General features: G+C 38.5%; 1 protein-coding gene across 1 annotated transcript; it reads right to left on the bottom strand.

Moving 5' to 3' along the window:
• Positions 1 to 2,677: 2,677 nt before the first annotated feature.
• Positions 2,678 to 16,001, bottom strand: CCNL1 (cyclin L1). Its single transcript, XM_008071632.2, has 11 exons — positions 15,075 to 16,001; positions 14,729 to 14,803; positions 14,046 to 14,155; positions 7,953 to 8,073; positions 7,127 to 7,191; positions 5,242 to 5,341; positions 5,026 to 5,130; positions 4,801 to 4,942; positions 4,451 to 4,562; positions 4,188 to 4,286; positions 2,678 to 3,521 (listed from the first exon to the last, which is right to left on the bottom strand). The coding sequence occupies exons 1-11, from the start codon at positions 15,369 to 15,371 to the stop codon at positions 3,173 to 3,175; spliced, it is 1,575 nt and encodes a 524-aa protein (XP_008069823.1). The 5' UTR covers positions 15,372 to 16,001; the 3' UTR covers positions 2,678 to 3,172.
• Positions 16,002 to 17,121: the final 1,120 nt, after the last annotated feature.

The raw sequence follows: 17,121 nt of genomic DNA, 5'->3' as shown, positions 1-17,121 counted from the left end.
ACCCAGTGAAATGCCTAGTGGTGAATGAGGCAGCAATCTAGTGCCAGTTCTAGAGTGACAGTCTTGAGTCTCCAGACTTCTGAATTTCACACACACAAAAATTAAACCTGAATCTAATTAAGCCCCAAGATCTACCACTTTACAACACTGGGGAGAGGAAAATGTGTTCATAGTTAAAATAAGCAAACCCAGAATATGGAAAATTCCTCAGGACATGACCCATTTTTTTCTAGTAAGAAAAAGATTAAGAAATCTGTGATTAAATCCAACACAACATACATGGACTTTCAATAAATCAAATTATAAAAAGAAATAATTAAAGATAAGGGAAACTTAGATACTGAGAGGGATAGTATGACATTACTGCTAACTTTTTATAAAAGTATTGTGGTTGTTTTAAAAGTCCTTACCTTTTGAATTGAAACACCAGGGAATGAAATCATTTGTGTGGGATTTTCTTTCAGATAAGGGTGGGTGGGAAGTGAATTGGAGTACTGTATAGATTAAACAAGGTTGGCTAACCACAGATTGACTATTTTTTTTAGCTAAGAGATGGTTAATCTTCTTTGTGTTTGAGATTTTCCAAATAAAAGTTGGAAAATGGGTTTTTCTTTGTAGTTTAAAATAGCAATAGAGCTGCCTTAGCTCGTTAATTTCTTTTGACAAGAACCTAGAAAACTGATTCAGTAAGACATTAAAACAAAAATTAGGACACTAAAATAGACAATTTGTCTAGTCTGCAAAGCCACCTCGAAAAACACCTTTAGCCTTTCTTCAATGCCTGTCTTGTAAAAGAAAAACTGTCCATCATTTAGCTCTTCAGAAATAGGTTTAAGCTGGGTGTACTGGCTCACACCTGTAATCCCAGCACTTTGGGAGGTGGAGGCAAGAGGATTGCCTGAGGCCCAGGGATTTGAAACCAGCCTGGGCAACATGGCTTATCTCTACAATAAATCAAAAAATTAACTGGGCGTGGTGGTGGCATGCTTGTAGTTCCAGCTCTTTGGAAAGCTGAAGCAAGGATTGCCTAAGCCCAGCAGGTCAAGCTGTGGTGGCCATGAGCCTGCCACTGCACTCCAGCTTGGGCGACAGAGTGAGACTCCCAACTCAAAAAAAAAAAAAAAAAAGGCCAGGCACGGTGGCTCAAGCCTGTAATCCCAGCACTTTGGGAGGCTGAGGCGAGAGGACTGCCTGAGCCCACAGGTTCAAGACCAGCCTGGGCAAAATGCAACCTCATCTCTACATTAAATCAAAAAATTATCAGGGTGTGGTAGCATGGACCTGTAGTTCCAGGAACACTTGGGAGACTGAGGCAGAAGGATTGCCTGAGCCCAGCAGGTCGAGGCTGCAGTGTGACTCCAGCTCAAAAACAAAACAAAAAGAATTTGGTTCAAGGCCTGGTGCGATAGCTCATGTCTGTAATTCTAGCGTGAGAATTGGGAGGTGGAAGAGAGAGGATTGTCTGAGTCCATGGGTATGAGACCTCGAGACCAGCCTGAGCAACATGGCAAAACCTCATTTCTACAATACATCAAAACATCAGCCAGGCATGGTAGCACATGCCTGTGGTTGTTGCTTCTTGGAAAGCTGAAGCAGAAGGATCACCTGAGCCAGTAGGTCGAGGCTGCAGTGGCTGAGTGTGCCACTGCACTCCAGCCTGGGCAACAGAGTGAGACTCAAGACTCAAAAAGAAAAAATGTCCGAATGAACTATATACCATCTTTCAAGGTAGCATGAAGTCGATAACTTATGCTAAGTCTCATTAGTTTTTATAGTTAGAACTACAGCTGATTTAAGAAGTATACCTGACACTTTTATATCCAAGTGAATCTCGTCTCATTCCAAGTAGTTGGCTTGGGAAGCTATTTACTTTTCCCAGCCCCACTGCCCACCATTGAACATGTCATAAGTTTTCTTTGGAGTCCTTGTCACAAACTACAACTTTAAAAATATCTTTAGTGGCAGTAGTCATTCTCTCTGGGGGTATCTGAATTTTTTAAACAACAGCAATCACTTGGAACCAAGTCTAGTGGACAAGAAATCAAAGTAGGTAGAAAGAAAAAAATAAGAAAGTATAATAAAAACCTTAGTATAACTGCAATGAACCATTCCTTTATGATTTCTAAATTGATTTTCATTATGTTGGAGAAAAAATACTCAATGTGAATAACTTGAAAATATTCATCTGGTTGTTTTGGCTTAAAAAAAAAAAAAATCAAAAACTTCTTTGTGGTTAGACTGTACTATAATAACCCAGCCAGGCCCAGGGCCTCTCACCTTATCATTGAATTCTCCTAGCTTAAATAATAATCATTAAATAATATTAAATGCCTAAGTTCTACAGAACCATTAAGGCTCAATAGGTGGGTCTTATTTACTGCCATCTTAGTTTGGGTTTGTTCAGTAGGGCAACTCACTTAGAAACAGGTTCAAGTACTTAAAACTAACTTAAAATTACCTTATGGTACTATTCAAGGGCAAATCAAGTTTTGAGTTTAATGCTACAGTGTAACATTTAATGTTACATTTGGGCCACTTCCATTTACTTTTCCCACATATACAGGGAAGACTGTTAATAATAGCTCACAATGTAGGTAAGAATTGCATTTTAATAAACTGAAAACTACCATTTAATGGAGAAAAGGTTTGTCAGAAAACCAGTACAGCTGTTTTGCTGAAGTTTCACTTTTTAATAATTTATTTAAATAAAATATTTGAAGCAGTTTAGAAAAACCGAGATTTGTATTTTATTTCCTTGTAAAAATCTTTACACATGCAGACAAACCAGTGTTAAGAAAGTATTCACCATCATTTAAACAAATAACCACTTAAATAGAACAGTGTCTGCAATTTTGTCTGTATAAAAATAAGATACATTTTTACAGAATTCACGCTCCAGTTCTTATAGCAATAAACAATACACAACTATAATAAAGTACAATTGAACCTGACCATGGTTTCCAAATAGATACTGCTAGGGCATTTTAATGTGCAAAAAAAATTAACATAGTTCTTTTCTGAAAGAAAATGTCCTCAGTGTTTCTAGAGACCTAGAGGGTTTTAATAAATCAAATCCTAATCCATTTGTGTTTAATGTTTTGAGTATGAGTCCATACATCACACTGTAGATCAGCAAAACCAGGAATTGATGCAGGCCCAAAGGAAGAAAAAGTCAGCGCCTGTGCCTGCCATGTCCTGAGCGACTGCCACCATGGTGCTTGCCTTTATGGGACCTCTCAAAGGAGCGAGATCTTTCACGCCTGTCCCTATGATGTCCCCTTTCATGCCTGTGTTTCTTGGCAGCATCTGAGTGATCCCGAGACTTGCTCTGAGATCGAGAACGAGACTTTTTCCTTTTATGACCATGTCTATTTGAACTTTTTAAATCATCTCTGGTATGCTTGGCTTTAAGGTGAGGAGAACCATGATTATGATGTCTTCGAGGGCTTTCACTGTGACTGCGGGACCTGCTTCTTGATCTTGAGCTGTATGTTCCAGATCGACTCCGCCTATTATTATAACTTAAATGATAAAAAATTTGAAGTTTAGATTTTCTGTGGGGAAGGTTATTTTAGTGGTTGGTCACAACAAGTTCAAAACAAAACTATCGGTGACAAACCAGAACTGACTTTCTAAATCTCCTTACCCCTCTCTTATATAGATGTCCACACCTGTAACATATTAGACAAATCTTAAATACACTTATGCCTGTATTCCAAAGAGGGAAGTAATTAGCAACTCTTACAGTGTCTTAGAAACAAGCATTTTATCGAATATTTCCCACATGCTTAAAAGAGTCATTGAAAAAACAATCTATTTACAAACCTAACTAGGGAAGAATCATTGGCTGTGGTTAATTTGATTATTAGTTATTAATAAGGGGTTAATTAAATATATTTTCTAACTCTAATGAAAAGATGTCTTTACATTATAGACAGATGTTATACACCCACACAGCACTTTGTGCATAGTCCCTATTCTTCTCCAAAAAACATGGGAGAAAATGGAATGCCATAAGATATTATATATCCAGAATATGTCTCCAAATTTACTTATCAAAATTTACTTCATGTTAAAAAGTCTAATTATAGCCTATTTTGAAAAGTTTGTATTTGATTTTTAAATAAGAAAAAGCAATGAACAAAACACCAAAGTAAGACTGCTTCCCTAAGAAACCATTTACTTACTGTCTCCTTGGAGTATGTGATCTAGAACGTGATCGTGTTCTTGACCTTGATCGACTTGCACTTCTGCTATTTCTACTTCTCTTGCTGTCTTTTCTTACACTTTAGGAAAAAGAAAACAACAAAAAAACCCCCCATAATTTTAGTTACAAATTTAGTGTTAGAAAATAAATAGACATCTCTTGCAATGTCACTTTTGTTTTTTAAAAAAAGTGAATACATAAAAAAGACTGCTTTAGGCTGTTTTCTAACTGAAGTACACTCACCCATTGTAAGGGCTTTTAGAAGCCTGTTGTCTATCCTCAGGTTCTTTTTTGACTGTCTTCACATTAATGGAGATAGGTGACTTCTCTTCAGCTTTTACTTCTCTTGGTGATGCTTTAAGATATGATAATGGCATGTTAAGTATTAGACTAAACAAAGGGCCAAAAGTTGTTTTCCAAATGTAACTCAGAGTATCATGCTTCTAAGTATCAGTCTTCACGTGACTGTGGTAAGATAAAACAGTAACAGTAATAAATTCTTAATATAATTTTTCTATGCAAATATTGAATGCTAAAGCTTTCTAGTAACAGCACACTTTCAGTGCCCCCAAGTTGCTTTAATTCTATCTTACATGGCTTGGAGGCTGGAGAAAATCCACCAAGAGTTGAAAGGGCTGGAGTTCCATCAGGATTCAATCCTTTTGCTTTTAATTTGGCTTCTTGTAAGGCTACTTTTCGTTTTTCTACTTCTTTTTCCAGCAATTCATAGTTTGGCTGTTGGAGGAAAATGGAGTTAGTATTTCTCCCTTTCAGCCGTTTAGATTCTTGCATGTCGGCACAAACTTGAATAAAAGTACCTTTTTTCTGGTATAAAGCCTAAGTGTTTCTATACAGATCTCCTGGATCTCTTCTTCTGTAGTACCAAAAAGAAGAAACCAATGGGGACGAGTTGGCAATGGAATCTAAACCATAAAAACAGAACAGTTTAGATTAAAAATGCCCTGGTTTTTGTTGGACCCACTGAAAATTCTTATGACTTACTCTATAGAACAAAATAGGGTATATACACCTACCTGAAGTGCTCTAGCTGCAAGGTAGATGCAAGCACATGCTATAGTCTCTGGTTGAAATCGAACAAAAACATTGGTTCGGAGACTGTCATTCATATAATTCCTGAAAAATATTTTAACTAATAAGCTTGTATATAAACAAATCAGTTCTTCTGAAGCTTACATAAAATTGGAGACTCAATCTACTTTATTCTTTTTTCTTCTCATTTATATTCACATTCTCATATTCTACCATATACTCTTAATTCAAAAATCAATAAGAAACAAGAATTTAAGACTAGGACCATTTTTCAGTTTTCCTATATATGATCAAAGCCCTTTTAAATTAATCTATATTATTATTCAAATAGAAATTACTCCTAAAGTTCTTTAGTAATATTTCTATAAAAAGCAATGATTTGAAAGTCGATTCTGATATGACTAGTTTCAGAAATGATACACCACTCCAATAATACTTCAAGCCATTAATTATTGACCATCTCTCCTTTATCCACAATAAAAAGCAGTGTCAACCAAGTTCTTTCAAAAACTCAAATTACTGTAACAGGGGTAAAAGGCATTGTTAATAAGCATCCACCAAATTAAACTTAATAATATTAAGAAAACTAAAGTAACTTCAGAAAATCTAGGCAGGAAAGTAAAGAACAATAAATACACATAACGGCCTTGTTTACATACCTTTTTTTGCGACTAGGTAAAAGCAGTAACCTACTTCAGTTAATAAATTGCTGGACTTTCATTAGTGAACCCTCTCCACAATATTCCTAAACTATTAAAGCAATTTTTACAAGTCATTTGAAAGGTTAAGCTAAAATTAAACAGACTATTTTTATTTAAAAAGCCTTACCCCATGAAAACTGCTAAAAATCATTTTATGGGACACATTTAAAATATGCATTTTATACAAACAACAAGACTTTTCTAATATTACTAATATTTACTGAGTCCAAAAGCATGGCAGTCATAAAAAGGACATCTTGCTGGAAAGTCCAGGACATAAAAATTACTCCACTAAGTCCTGCACATCAACAGTCTTATGAAACAGTAGTTGTGGTTGAACCACAACTTCCTCTCTTGACCTTTAAATAAGCCAGCACTCCAAATCACACATCTACACCTCAAAAGTCCCAAGTTTTAAAACATTTTAGCAATATAATAATAACATCGCTTTTAAAAATTAAGTAATTTTTACTTCTAATATTGCCTGCAATATAGCCCAGTAGCTATTAACCCAATGTGGGAACTGGTGCCCACTTAAAGCTCCAATTTGTAGTCGTCTTTCTCATGCTGTACACACTAAAAATAAAAATTGAATCAAACTCCTAACCAAAAAAACTCATTTAATTCATAATGGCTGGACAACAAATCTATCAAAAAAATTAACTATTCAATTTTGATAGTTACAAGTATACATGAAATACATAGGCATGTCAAATATAGTTACTTCTAGAAGCAAATATACAAATCCTTTTGACACCCCGACAGAACTAGAAGATGCTGCCAGATGGATATGGACCACTTCAGTGAATCTCGGATGAGAGCTTGCACTGGATTGGCTGGAGAGCAGGGCAGCCAATCAGGCCATCCTGAGGTCATGGGCTGAAGTGCAGAGGGCAGAGTTCTATGACTTACCATCATGGACTACCCTTTAATTAAAGAGTAGAAAAAAGAACAAAGTTAAATTGAGTTCTCCATTAAAAGTAATTAGTCAAGCCAAGAAAACAGGAAGCAGAAATAAGCATTATTTACCTTTTGGTTAAAAAATAAAACAAACAAAAAAAAGCCCCAAAACAAATGTATCTCATTATTTTGGAAAGGGAAAATGAAACTTACTTTATTTCTGCTTCTGTTTTCCTGGCTAGGAAAGAAATCTAAAAAAGCAACTTACCAGGCAGTTTGAACCAGGGTTTGATTACGTTCACATTCTAAGACTTGTAAATACATAACAATGATCTGAAGGACAAGGGAAAAAAAACCTCAATTTAGCACACTGGTAGTTCTTTCAGTATAGAGTTCAATGAAAAAAGTAATTGAAAATGTTAGATTTAAGTTCTAATTCTGCGTGGATAATATAGACCAACCAAAAATATGTCTGAAACTCAATGTGAATTGTTACTATTTTATAAGAACGGATGTTAAGCATATTCCAAAATTATAAAGGAAAAAGTAGGTAATTCAATTAAAAATATTTTTCATGAACACTTTACTATGTGATGGGCACTGTGCTAGATTATTTTATCTAATTTCTCATGGGACCTTTCTATCCCAGGTTGTCCTGAACTGAGCATCAGCTCTCAAAACCATTTATGTTGATAATATGAAAGCAAAGAGTTGCTGAGAAAGACCTAGGAGCTTCCAATAATGGTAACAATGAACCACCACTGCACTGAGAACCTTTTACTACAACAGGAAATGTGCCACATATTTTTTGCAGCTGCATATTATTTATTCCTTGGAATGAGGAATTCCACCATCTAAGTGGGAAAACTGGGACTTAATGACAGAAGCAAAAAGAACTTCTCTATGAGCACACAATTAAGACTAAAGATTTGAACCTATGTCTTTTGACTCTCATTTTACCAATAAATCTCAATATCCAAATGCTTTTAAAACCAAGGTTAACTTTCACATATAAATATAACACAAATTAATGTAAAAATTCTAAAGAAAAGCCCTAATACTTACGAATGTAATTTCAATACTCTACAACTCACCTTATGGGGATGCTTGACATGAACACAAAATCCCAACTCCTTTAGCACCCTCCTCTCTGCTTTGATAACTTGATTTTTGGTGTTAATGTAGTTCTGATCAAGGATCAGGGGGCTTGGAGTCCTATAGTTTGTAAGAAATAAAATCAAAACTGTTTTGCACATCCAAAAAATTTTATTTGTGGCATCTCCATTTTCCCTTCCAACCAACTATTGGCAACAGAAACCAGCTTTTTAAACTCCTGCAAACAAGTTAAAGCATTAATCTTGTGCTGTCCAAGTTATGCTAATTAAACATTCATCTAGACTAAATTCCTAACTCACTTCTGTAATAAAAAAAACTCACTCTTAAAATACTTCTGAATTTATCCTCGTCAACTTTTCCATTCTGATTATATATACTTTAGTGATAGCATGATTTATTATCACAAACAAAACTAATGTGCTCCTGAGACAATTTACAGTGTTATAAAGTCCTTATAAAGTCCTCATAAGACTGATTTTTTTACTCATTGTATAAAGTATCAACTCTTGGCTGTTTTATGGCCAAAATAAAAAATTAGGGGAAACAGCGGGTAGCTAATCCAGCTTCTAAGGGGGCAATAGCCCTCGAATTGTTTTAAGAACCCACCTCCATTAAAAAAATAAATAAATAAAAATAAACTAAATCTAAAGATGCAACTCAATTACCAAAGAAATAAAGATGAAAAATCATTCAAAACTCTAAGTGATGCATGAGATCTAGGCCAAATTCGGCTAAGGCTATAGTCGTTAGGCAATATGTTTTAGTATTTAAGACCATGATGAGGGAACCATAACACATTCCAGGTCTCTGTGCCAGACTCAATTTTGATAACTCAAACATGTCTATAACACAGAAGGCTTATGTCAGTGGTTTAATGATTTGCAAACAGCACATCCGAGCAATGCCGTCCCAAGTGTTTTGTTTTTTAGGTTAAAAACAAGTGTTTTGTTTTTTAGGTTAGGTTAGAAAAAACCAAACACCTACTATTCACAATAAAAGACTATCTTATTTATGTCTTAGAATTTAAAACCGGTTTCTTCCTGAGAAGTTTTAAATAAGGTCAGGAAATATTAAGGAATTGGACTCTCTTTTAAATGTTTATGAAATGTACCCATGTCCTTTAAATACATTTTAGGTCCATACAACAAAAACATTTTGTTTCTTTTAGAGATGAGGTCTCGCCAAGTTGCCTGAACTGGTCTCGAACCCATGGGCTTTTAGGCAATCCTCTCACCTCAGCCTCCCAAAGTGCTGGGATTATAGGCATGAGCCACCGAGCCCAGCCTAAAAAGAACATTTTTATTAAGACACTGATTATAAGGTAAGTATATGGGGAGAAGAACACTTGAATATTTCGCCCATATTCAGTACCTTTACAACCAAAAAGATTCAGGAGTCTTTGCTCTAGGCAGAATGCCCATCTATTTTAAGGGAGTTATCAACATTTATCCCAATGCATGCCAGATGCAGAAAAACAATCATTTTTAAAACAAAAATCTACTGCAATACACTTGAAGTTAGAAAACAATCTGAAATGAGCTACACTAACTAATCCTATGGTGACGTGTTATCAGAATAAAAAGTCAGCTATCATTTTCTTTTCTCCCACTTAAAATTATAATAAAAATGGAATGCTTACTACACTATTTCTCAAGTCTGATTTTTATCAAATCACAAAAGTTGGCAGAGCTGACAAGATGAAAAACAGCTGTTACTTAAATTGGCCTGTACTCAGTTCAATTCCACACAACTGAGGAATGAGGCCACCAATTGGCCACACTGAACTGCCTTCTAACATAAATATATAATGAAAAATCCATTTTATCAGGATAGTAAATTCCAAATTTGAAAACAATAAAATTTAACTCAAGAGCAAGAGTGTGTGTGTATACACATAAAAATTACATATACACTAGTATATATGAAAATATTTTAAAAATCTTAAGATTTATGATCAGGTTTTGTCATTATAGGTAATTTGGAAAAGTCAAATGCACCTCAGACTCTTCTGATGGCTGATGAAAATGATTGGCTGCCTGATGGCTCTCTTTCAACTGGCATTAGCAGATAAAATAGCTCCTGTGTTACAGGTGCACACCAGTTCACTCTTAACCCCCTGCAATCCAGACAGCAGACTATACCATCAGAATTCCTATTAAAAATTAAGTTTAAGAGTACAGTTCCAGCTCATTTTTCTCCATTTATGTTGATCAAAATTATATCTTTTACTAAGATAACCTGCTTTAAGATTTGCCTTCAAATTTTAAATGGTGATACAATTCATTTGTTCTTGCAGTTACACTAAACAAGCTAAACTACCCTGTTTGAATTATAGCTACTGTCAGATCCCAAGCCAGGCTTAATCACTAAGAAATTTACTTAATAGCCTATCTATCTGCTATAATCTTTACTTTCCTTTGTTTTGTGTGTCAAGATCCCAATCTCAATAACAAAAGATTAAAAAAAAAAAACAAAACCCAGTTACTATAATTCAACCATACAGCTCAACTTCTTGCTTAGTCATGCTATTACCTGAAATTTTTTTTTTTAATATAAAAGATGTGGGGTACAATTCAGGGTTAGGTATACAAACATGAAATTTTAAGTTAACTTTTGTGGGTATATAACCTGATCTGTATTTTGTTCAGAACTGGTTTTACCTCATAAATCAAGGAGCACAGACCTCTTGACTGTAAAATTTTTTAAAAAGTGTACATACAACTTGTACACTACCTTAGAAAAATTATGTTAGACAAATTATGTTGTATCAGAATAGAAAAATGTATCTCCATAATTCAGCAGTGAGCAAAGGTTTGGGAAAACAACTTAAGCAAGTACTTTTTTAACAAGGTATCAATTAACACTTTCTGTCCCAACAAGCACAGTAAGTTAAGGCTTGCCAGAATTTCTTCCTCCCAGATCAGGTAAGGTTTCCTTGCCAAGGAAAGTCTGGAGAGGTAGCATTTTCAAATCTCTTTAAAAGAAGATGCCTTCATCTAGTCAAGAGAATACTCAGAAATACGGAAACAATTTTCATTAACACACAAACTACCTAACTACACCTCCTCTGCTTTAGGTTTCTATTATCAGATTTTTCTGATTAATATGCAAACAACGTTCAAATTCTAGAAAACCTTGGGTATTTGGTCATTAGAGGTTTATTTTGGTCATTAGAGGTTTATTATCTGGTCTCCTGGCGAAGCTTTTCCCCCGCGGTTAATGCAAGTGATTACAAAGTCAACAACAACAAAAATTAGGATAAAGAGACCCAAACATGGTTTAGTTTCACTCATGTATTAAAACAGAAATGTTGGAACTAGATCAAGTGACTATACTAACACTAGACAGGTAGTTTATACTACTCAAGATACAGCAATCTGTAAGACCCACTTCAAAGAAAGTAGTAGGATCCTTCTTTCTTTAGAGGTGTTCAAAGGAACTGCAGGCCACTTTGTAAAGTCATAGAAATAAACTGCAGGAAGGTTGTTGGACTAAATGACATCACGTAACACCTTTCCAACGCTTACCTATTCAAGCTTTTATGGTCTGTAAATATACTGAAAATACATTATATTCACCATGAGAGTGGTTAAACTAGTCTTTCAGAATTAAAATGCTATTCTCTAAAAAGTATGTATTTGGAAACTACTGAAATGAAAGGCAATCTCCCCTCTAAATTCAGCCATTTAGTTTGACCTTAAAAGACAACTGTCAAACTATAAAAAATTGAAAGGAAATAGGTCAAATAATCCACATTGGGGACTAAGCACTAGTATTTTTAAAAAGCTCCTCTGCTGATTCTAATTGTGTGATCAGGACTGCAGAACAATGACCTAAAGATTGTATGATGTCCCTCCACTGTAATTATCAAGGACATACTGTAACAAAGTTTTTACATAAACTAGATCAAAACAAATAGCATCATTGAGACACATTATATGCTCTACCTAACTGAAGTGTAACACTGATAATACTTTCTAATGACATTAGTCTATGCCCCCAAAAAACATATACATATATATTATATACACAAAGCTATAGTTATAATAACTTGGACAGCAAAGACAAAAGCTTTTAACCAGAAACAGGAGTTTTTCTAAATGGTTCACCAGTGGCCAACCTGTTAGTCCCCGATTCCAGTGACCTATTCTCAGAGCACTGGCTTCTCCTTGGGGATTTTCGATACTTCACTCACTGTTGCCATGACGACAGCTTCATCTCTATGTACCACTCCACATCACCCAGGCTTTGGTAAATGTAGCTGGTCGCTGTATAGTCGGTTGCAAGGGAAAAAAGAGTTGAAGTTAATAACATATACAAGTTACATGTCTGAGTAAACTTGTAATATGCATAGAAACACTTTTACATCCTGCTTTAAAAAAAAGGCTTCCATGCAATTAACGACTCCGTTTAAATTCATGCTATAATCAGATTTCTAAGATTGAAACAAAATCAGTTTCTCTGTAACAATAACCAAAAACAAAAACAGAAAACCACACTAATACCTAAGACAGAACAGTCAGATGGGATTGTCTTAAATTCCAAAGTATTTACAGTTAAATCCTGTTCTGACATCAAGGAAGAACTCTTAGTCTCACAGGAAAATTTCACAAAAAATAATCATGTGATTACATAATAGTTGGCTCAATGGTTCAAAGAAAACTATCAGAAAACTATTTTCTTTAAGCAAATAGAATCCTTGGGCTTAAGAGAGAGCCTTGTATTGGTGTCACTGTTTAAACATCCTGAAGAATCAGCCAGATACCTAAATAAATCAGACTACTTCTATACCAATTTGAAACCTTCCCAATTCCCAGGAACTCCAAACCAAGAAACTAAAAGATATCTTTAAAAAATCACTCTATCCTTAGACACAGTTAAAGTGAATGAGGAAAGATGGGGGAGGAAACGCATGTAAGAAGATGAAAAATGCTATGAGAAGTGTCTAGACAGAAATGTTTCTGACTTTTTGAATAGTCCTTTAAAAAAACTATCTGTGGACTTTCAGAATAGGCTAGTCATTTTAAAGTTACTTCAGTAGCTGCTTGTCTCAATAGATCCATTACTGCCAACTTACAGATTCACAGATTCGGCCAATAAGGACTACTTACACAGGATACTAATTTGGCACTAGCCAATACACCCAACCCCCAGGACAACTTATAATCCTTTTATAACTTCCTTTCAAACATCACCAGTTCCTTAAAAAGTGAACACAAAAACTGATCTACACCAAGTATACCCTTCTGCAGCATATACTAGAAGCATATATTAGAAGTAACTTGTAGATGCAGGAAGCCCTGCTACAAACTTTTTGGTACCGCCTCCTCTCAGGAGCACACAGATGCACATAAAGTTATGTTATCACAACACCTAGGAGATACTATTTCAGTCTGTATTTTCTTACAAGATCAAATAAATGGGCCTTATCTAAATGCAAGCCAATCAATCTTAAATAGTTATTTTTCTAAACCCACTCACTGAGACTATATCTGGCCAAAACAAAATACCTGTTTAATCCCTTTGACTTCAAACTTCAAACTTTATCATGCTGCAGTCCTTTCAGATCCGGTATTATGCGATATATCGTAGTTCAATGTTGAGAAGTACTCTAACAAAAGCCAACCTCAATTGATAAAGAATTAACTGGGACTTCGAGTAGAAAAAACAATCTACACAGAGCTTTGCCACAGTATTAGCTTGAACTACAGTGTTAAAACTAACAGCCTTCAGTCTTTCAGAAAGGGGGGAGGAAAAATAACTTACAGAATACACTCACACTTGAGCCAAACGTATTCCCTTTCTTGTCTTATCTTAAGCCACAGGACTGGCTTCACAGCACTGTTAGGATTGTCCATAAATGCAACTGCCTCTACAAACTTTAGATAACTGGTTAATTATTTTTTCCAAATTAATTTAAATCAGTGTTTTCCTATGTGAACTTTAACACCTAAATTACTTGGTTTTCTGTTGCATCCGTATTGACTTGAAAGGAAAAATGTTTTGACTTGATGATTGGTGCACAGCACAGCAGTAGCAAGAGATGCTATGTTCAATAATGCCAATCTTACCTTTTTCCTCTTAACTGCCGTAGATGGTGGAACACATTAATCACATCTCTTATTCTTCTAGGTGCTTCTTCGATTTTTGATGCAAGATTAATACAAGCCATGGCAACAATCTGAAATAACACACAAGGCGACAAGAACCATTGTCAGGTTAAACTTATTTTTTGATGAGTAAACTTTAGAACATAAGAGGGACAACCTATGGCAAAATAAAATTATAACGAATAACTCTAGGCCATAAGCTTACCAGCTTTTGCTAGTGCTGTATTTTTTTGTTTTTATTAATCAATATCTTTTATTATGGTTTTGTGGGGTACAGTTAAGGGTTAGGTGTACAATTACGTTTCATTCAGGCACCCTGTTGATAAGAGGTGTTTCCCCATCTCCAGTGCTGTATTTTTTATTGCTCAACTTGTTTTAATCTTGGATACAGTGTCAAGCTCAATGTCACAGGAGTTTTACATTTAGTTGCAAATTGTAACTAACTCTGGATAAGAGAGCGCCTGGGCTCGGAATCCATTTTCCAGTTTCTGAAACATCTAAAGGCTTCCACTTCCCGGAGAGTGAGAACTAGGTACAAAGGCCCAAACCCCTCCCTTTCTGGAAAAGCTGGCTGCTGACACTACCCCTACTCCTTCCCATTTCCGGATGAAGAAATCCCTTTTAGCCGCCTCCGCTGTGCTTACCTCGAAACTGTGTTTGACGAAAGACTTGGAGTAGAAAAAACGGTGAAACAACACCTGCCCCGTTGCCATCGCCACCTGCAGACAAGAGAGAAGAACAGAAGCGCAGGGGTCAGACGGGCCCGCACCAGGCGCCGCCGCCATTTTGTGCCGCCGCTCGCTCCCCTTCCCCCTCGCAACCCGAACAGCCCGCCGGCTGCCCGTCTTCCCTCCGTCCCGCCCCGGCCACCTCTGGAGCCCGAGCAGGAGAGCCCGAGGGAGCTATCGCCACCCTGCGGGGCCGGTGGCATCGGGGCACGGGACGGCGAGAAGGGGGTCGCGCCCCGCCGGCCTGGGCCGGAGCACTGACCTGCGGCAACCGGAGGAGGATGCCGGCGGCCTGGATGAGCTCGCAGCCCAGGATGCGCAAGTCCGTCTCGCTGGGCAGGTCGAGCCCGTCCTGCATGGACGGGGTGGGCGAGAGCCTCTCCTCCGGAATCAATGAGTGGTCGATGGTGAGCGAGACTTCTGAATACAGGCGGTCGCCGATCAGGATCCCTCCCGTCGTGGTCGTCGTGGTGGTCGTTCCGGAACTAGAGCCGCCCGCGCTAGGGGCGGCCGACGAGGCGGCAGCGGCGGTCGCTGTCGGGTGAGGCCCGGACGCCATAGTCTCTGGAGCTGCACGCAAGCCCGACGCAGCCGGAACCCCAGCGAGACTAACCAGCGTTCTCGGCGCGACGGATATTCCCGTGACCGCCGGGACGGGGCCGCTTCACGCCGCGTGCGCTTCCGCCCTGACGTCACCACGCCGGCCTGCGCGCGCCAACTAGTCCCTCCAGGCCGCGCCCGCCCTCGGCTGTTCCTCTCGCGCTGGGATCGCCGGGTCCTGCTGAAAGGTCAGCACGGGCTGTGCTCGGCGTCTTCAGGGGGCAAGGAGACCGTCCCTAGCTAAAGGACGTCCGGCCCAACCCGTTTGTAATACATCCAGACACGAGGCTAATAAAGGATCTTTGCAAGATACATCATTCCCTAAACTGAGTTGGCCGTATTCGTTACCGCCCCGTCGTGCCGTCTCGCCGCCGCTCACCCTTTGCACCTGCGCGACTCGTGCTCAGCGCGTGGCCGGGGGAGGGGGTGCGAGCGTTGGGCGGACTGTCGCCGCTCTGGCGGATGGAAATGGCAACTGGTGTCGCGTGTGGACCAGTCTGTAACTTAGTGTTCCTCAGAGTCTGGGGAGGGCTGCTTGACGGCATTTTTACAAAACAGGATCGAACCGCATCGGTGCCCAAAGGAAGCTCTCGAGTCGCGAGCGCTCCCCCCGGGAGGGGACGGGCGGTAATCTGGGAAATCCCTGGTTTACAAAAACAGGTTTAGGGGGAGGACTCTAACCTCTGTGATCTGGTCATGCCTGGAGTCTGTCCACACGTGGTTGCTGAAGGAAGGCGGGGTGGGAGAAATAAGTCTCGTGGGTCTTTTCCTCTGTGATACTAGCTAGGAATTCCTAAAGTTTTCTTAAAAGATACTGATTGAGACAGGAGTTGAAAGAAGTATATGACGGTTTACTCGTGAGGGGCTCAGCGACCACAGAACAACCGGCGCGGTGACGTCTGAGGCTTCAGGAGCCGCCTGGTAGTCCGGACTCTGACCTCGTCTTGCCCCCTCGTTCCCGAGCGCAAGGGGGTCCTCTGAAATTTCCTCCTCCAACCAAGGAAGGTCCTTCCCAAAAGAAACATTACTGCCTTCCTCCCCTCGTGAAATCTCGTTATCTGTCTCAGAAAAGAAGACAGGATGTAACCACACCTGGAGGGACATTTTCACAAGATAATTCTGAAGAGAATCATTTATTTATTGGTTAATTTCTGTCCATTCGTTCTGCCTAATAATCATTTGCTGCCCCTCAACATAAGTGTCTGCATTTGCCATTTTCGCTGTTATTGGGCCATCATTTTCCTGGATTCTCTCATGTTATGCACTTTAAAATAAAATTGGGAGCCGTGCGCGTTGGCTCAAGCCCGTAATCCCAGCACTTTGGGAGGCGGAGGCGAGATTGCCTGAGCTCAAGGGTTCGAGACCAGCCTCAGCAACATGGGCGAGACCTCGTCTTTGCAATTAAAAAAAAAAAAGACTAGCTGGTGCAGTGGCACATGCCTGTGGTTCCAGTTACTTGGAAGGCTGAGGCAGAAGGATCACCTGAACCCAGTAGGTCGAGAGGCTGCGGTGACTGTGAGCGTGCCACTGCACTCCAGCCTGGGCGACATCGTTGAGACTCTGACTCAAAAAAAAAAAAAAAAAAAAATTGGGACTGGGCGCAGTGGCTCACACCTGTAATACAAGCACTTTGTGCCTGGGTCCAGGGGTTCGAGACCAGCCTGGACAACTTGGTAAGACTTCGTCTCTACAATACATCACAAAAATTA

Source organism: Carlito syrichta, unplaced genomic scaffold (assembly GCF_000164805.1).
Source record: "Carlito syrichta isolate Samal-C Ts95f unplaced genomic scaffold, Tarsius_syrichta-2.0.1 Scaffold314595, whole genome shotgun sequence".
NCBI classification, from domain to species: Eukaryota; Metazoa; Chordata; class Mammalia; order Primates; family Tarsiidae; genus Carlito; species Carlito syrichta.
This window is presented reverse-complemented; position numbering and strand designations above follow the sequence as displayed.

What these genes read in the sequence shown, in the direction of transcription:
- CCNL1 (XM_008071632.2), bottom strand. Translation starts at nt 15,371, where the DNA reads ATGGCGTCCGGGCCTCACCCGACAGCGACCGCCGCTGCCGCCTCGTCG. An exon ending in TTCTCCAGCCTCCAAGCCAT is followed by an intron (nt 4,563 to 4,800) that starts GTAAGATAGAAT and finishes CATATCTTAAAG; the next exon opens with CATCACCAAGAGAAGTAAAA. An exon ending in TCTAAAAGCCCTTACAATGG is followed by an intron (nt 4,287 to 4,450) that starts GTGAGTGTACTT and finishes TTTTTCCTAAAG; the next exon opens with TGTAAGAAAAGACAGCAAGA.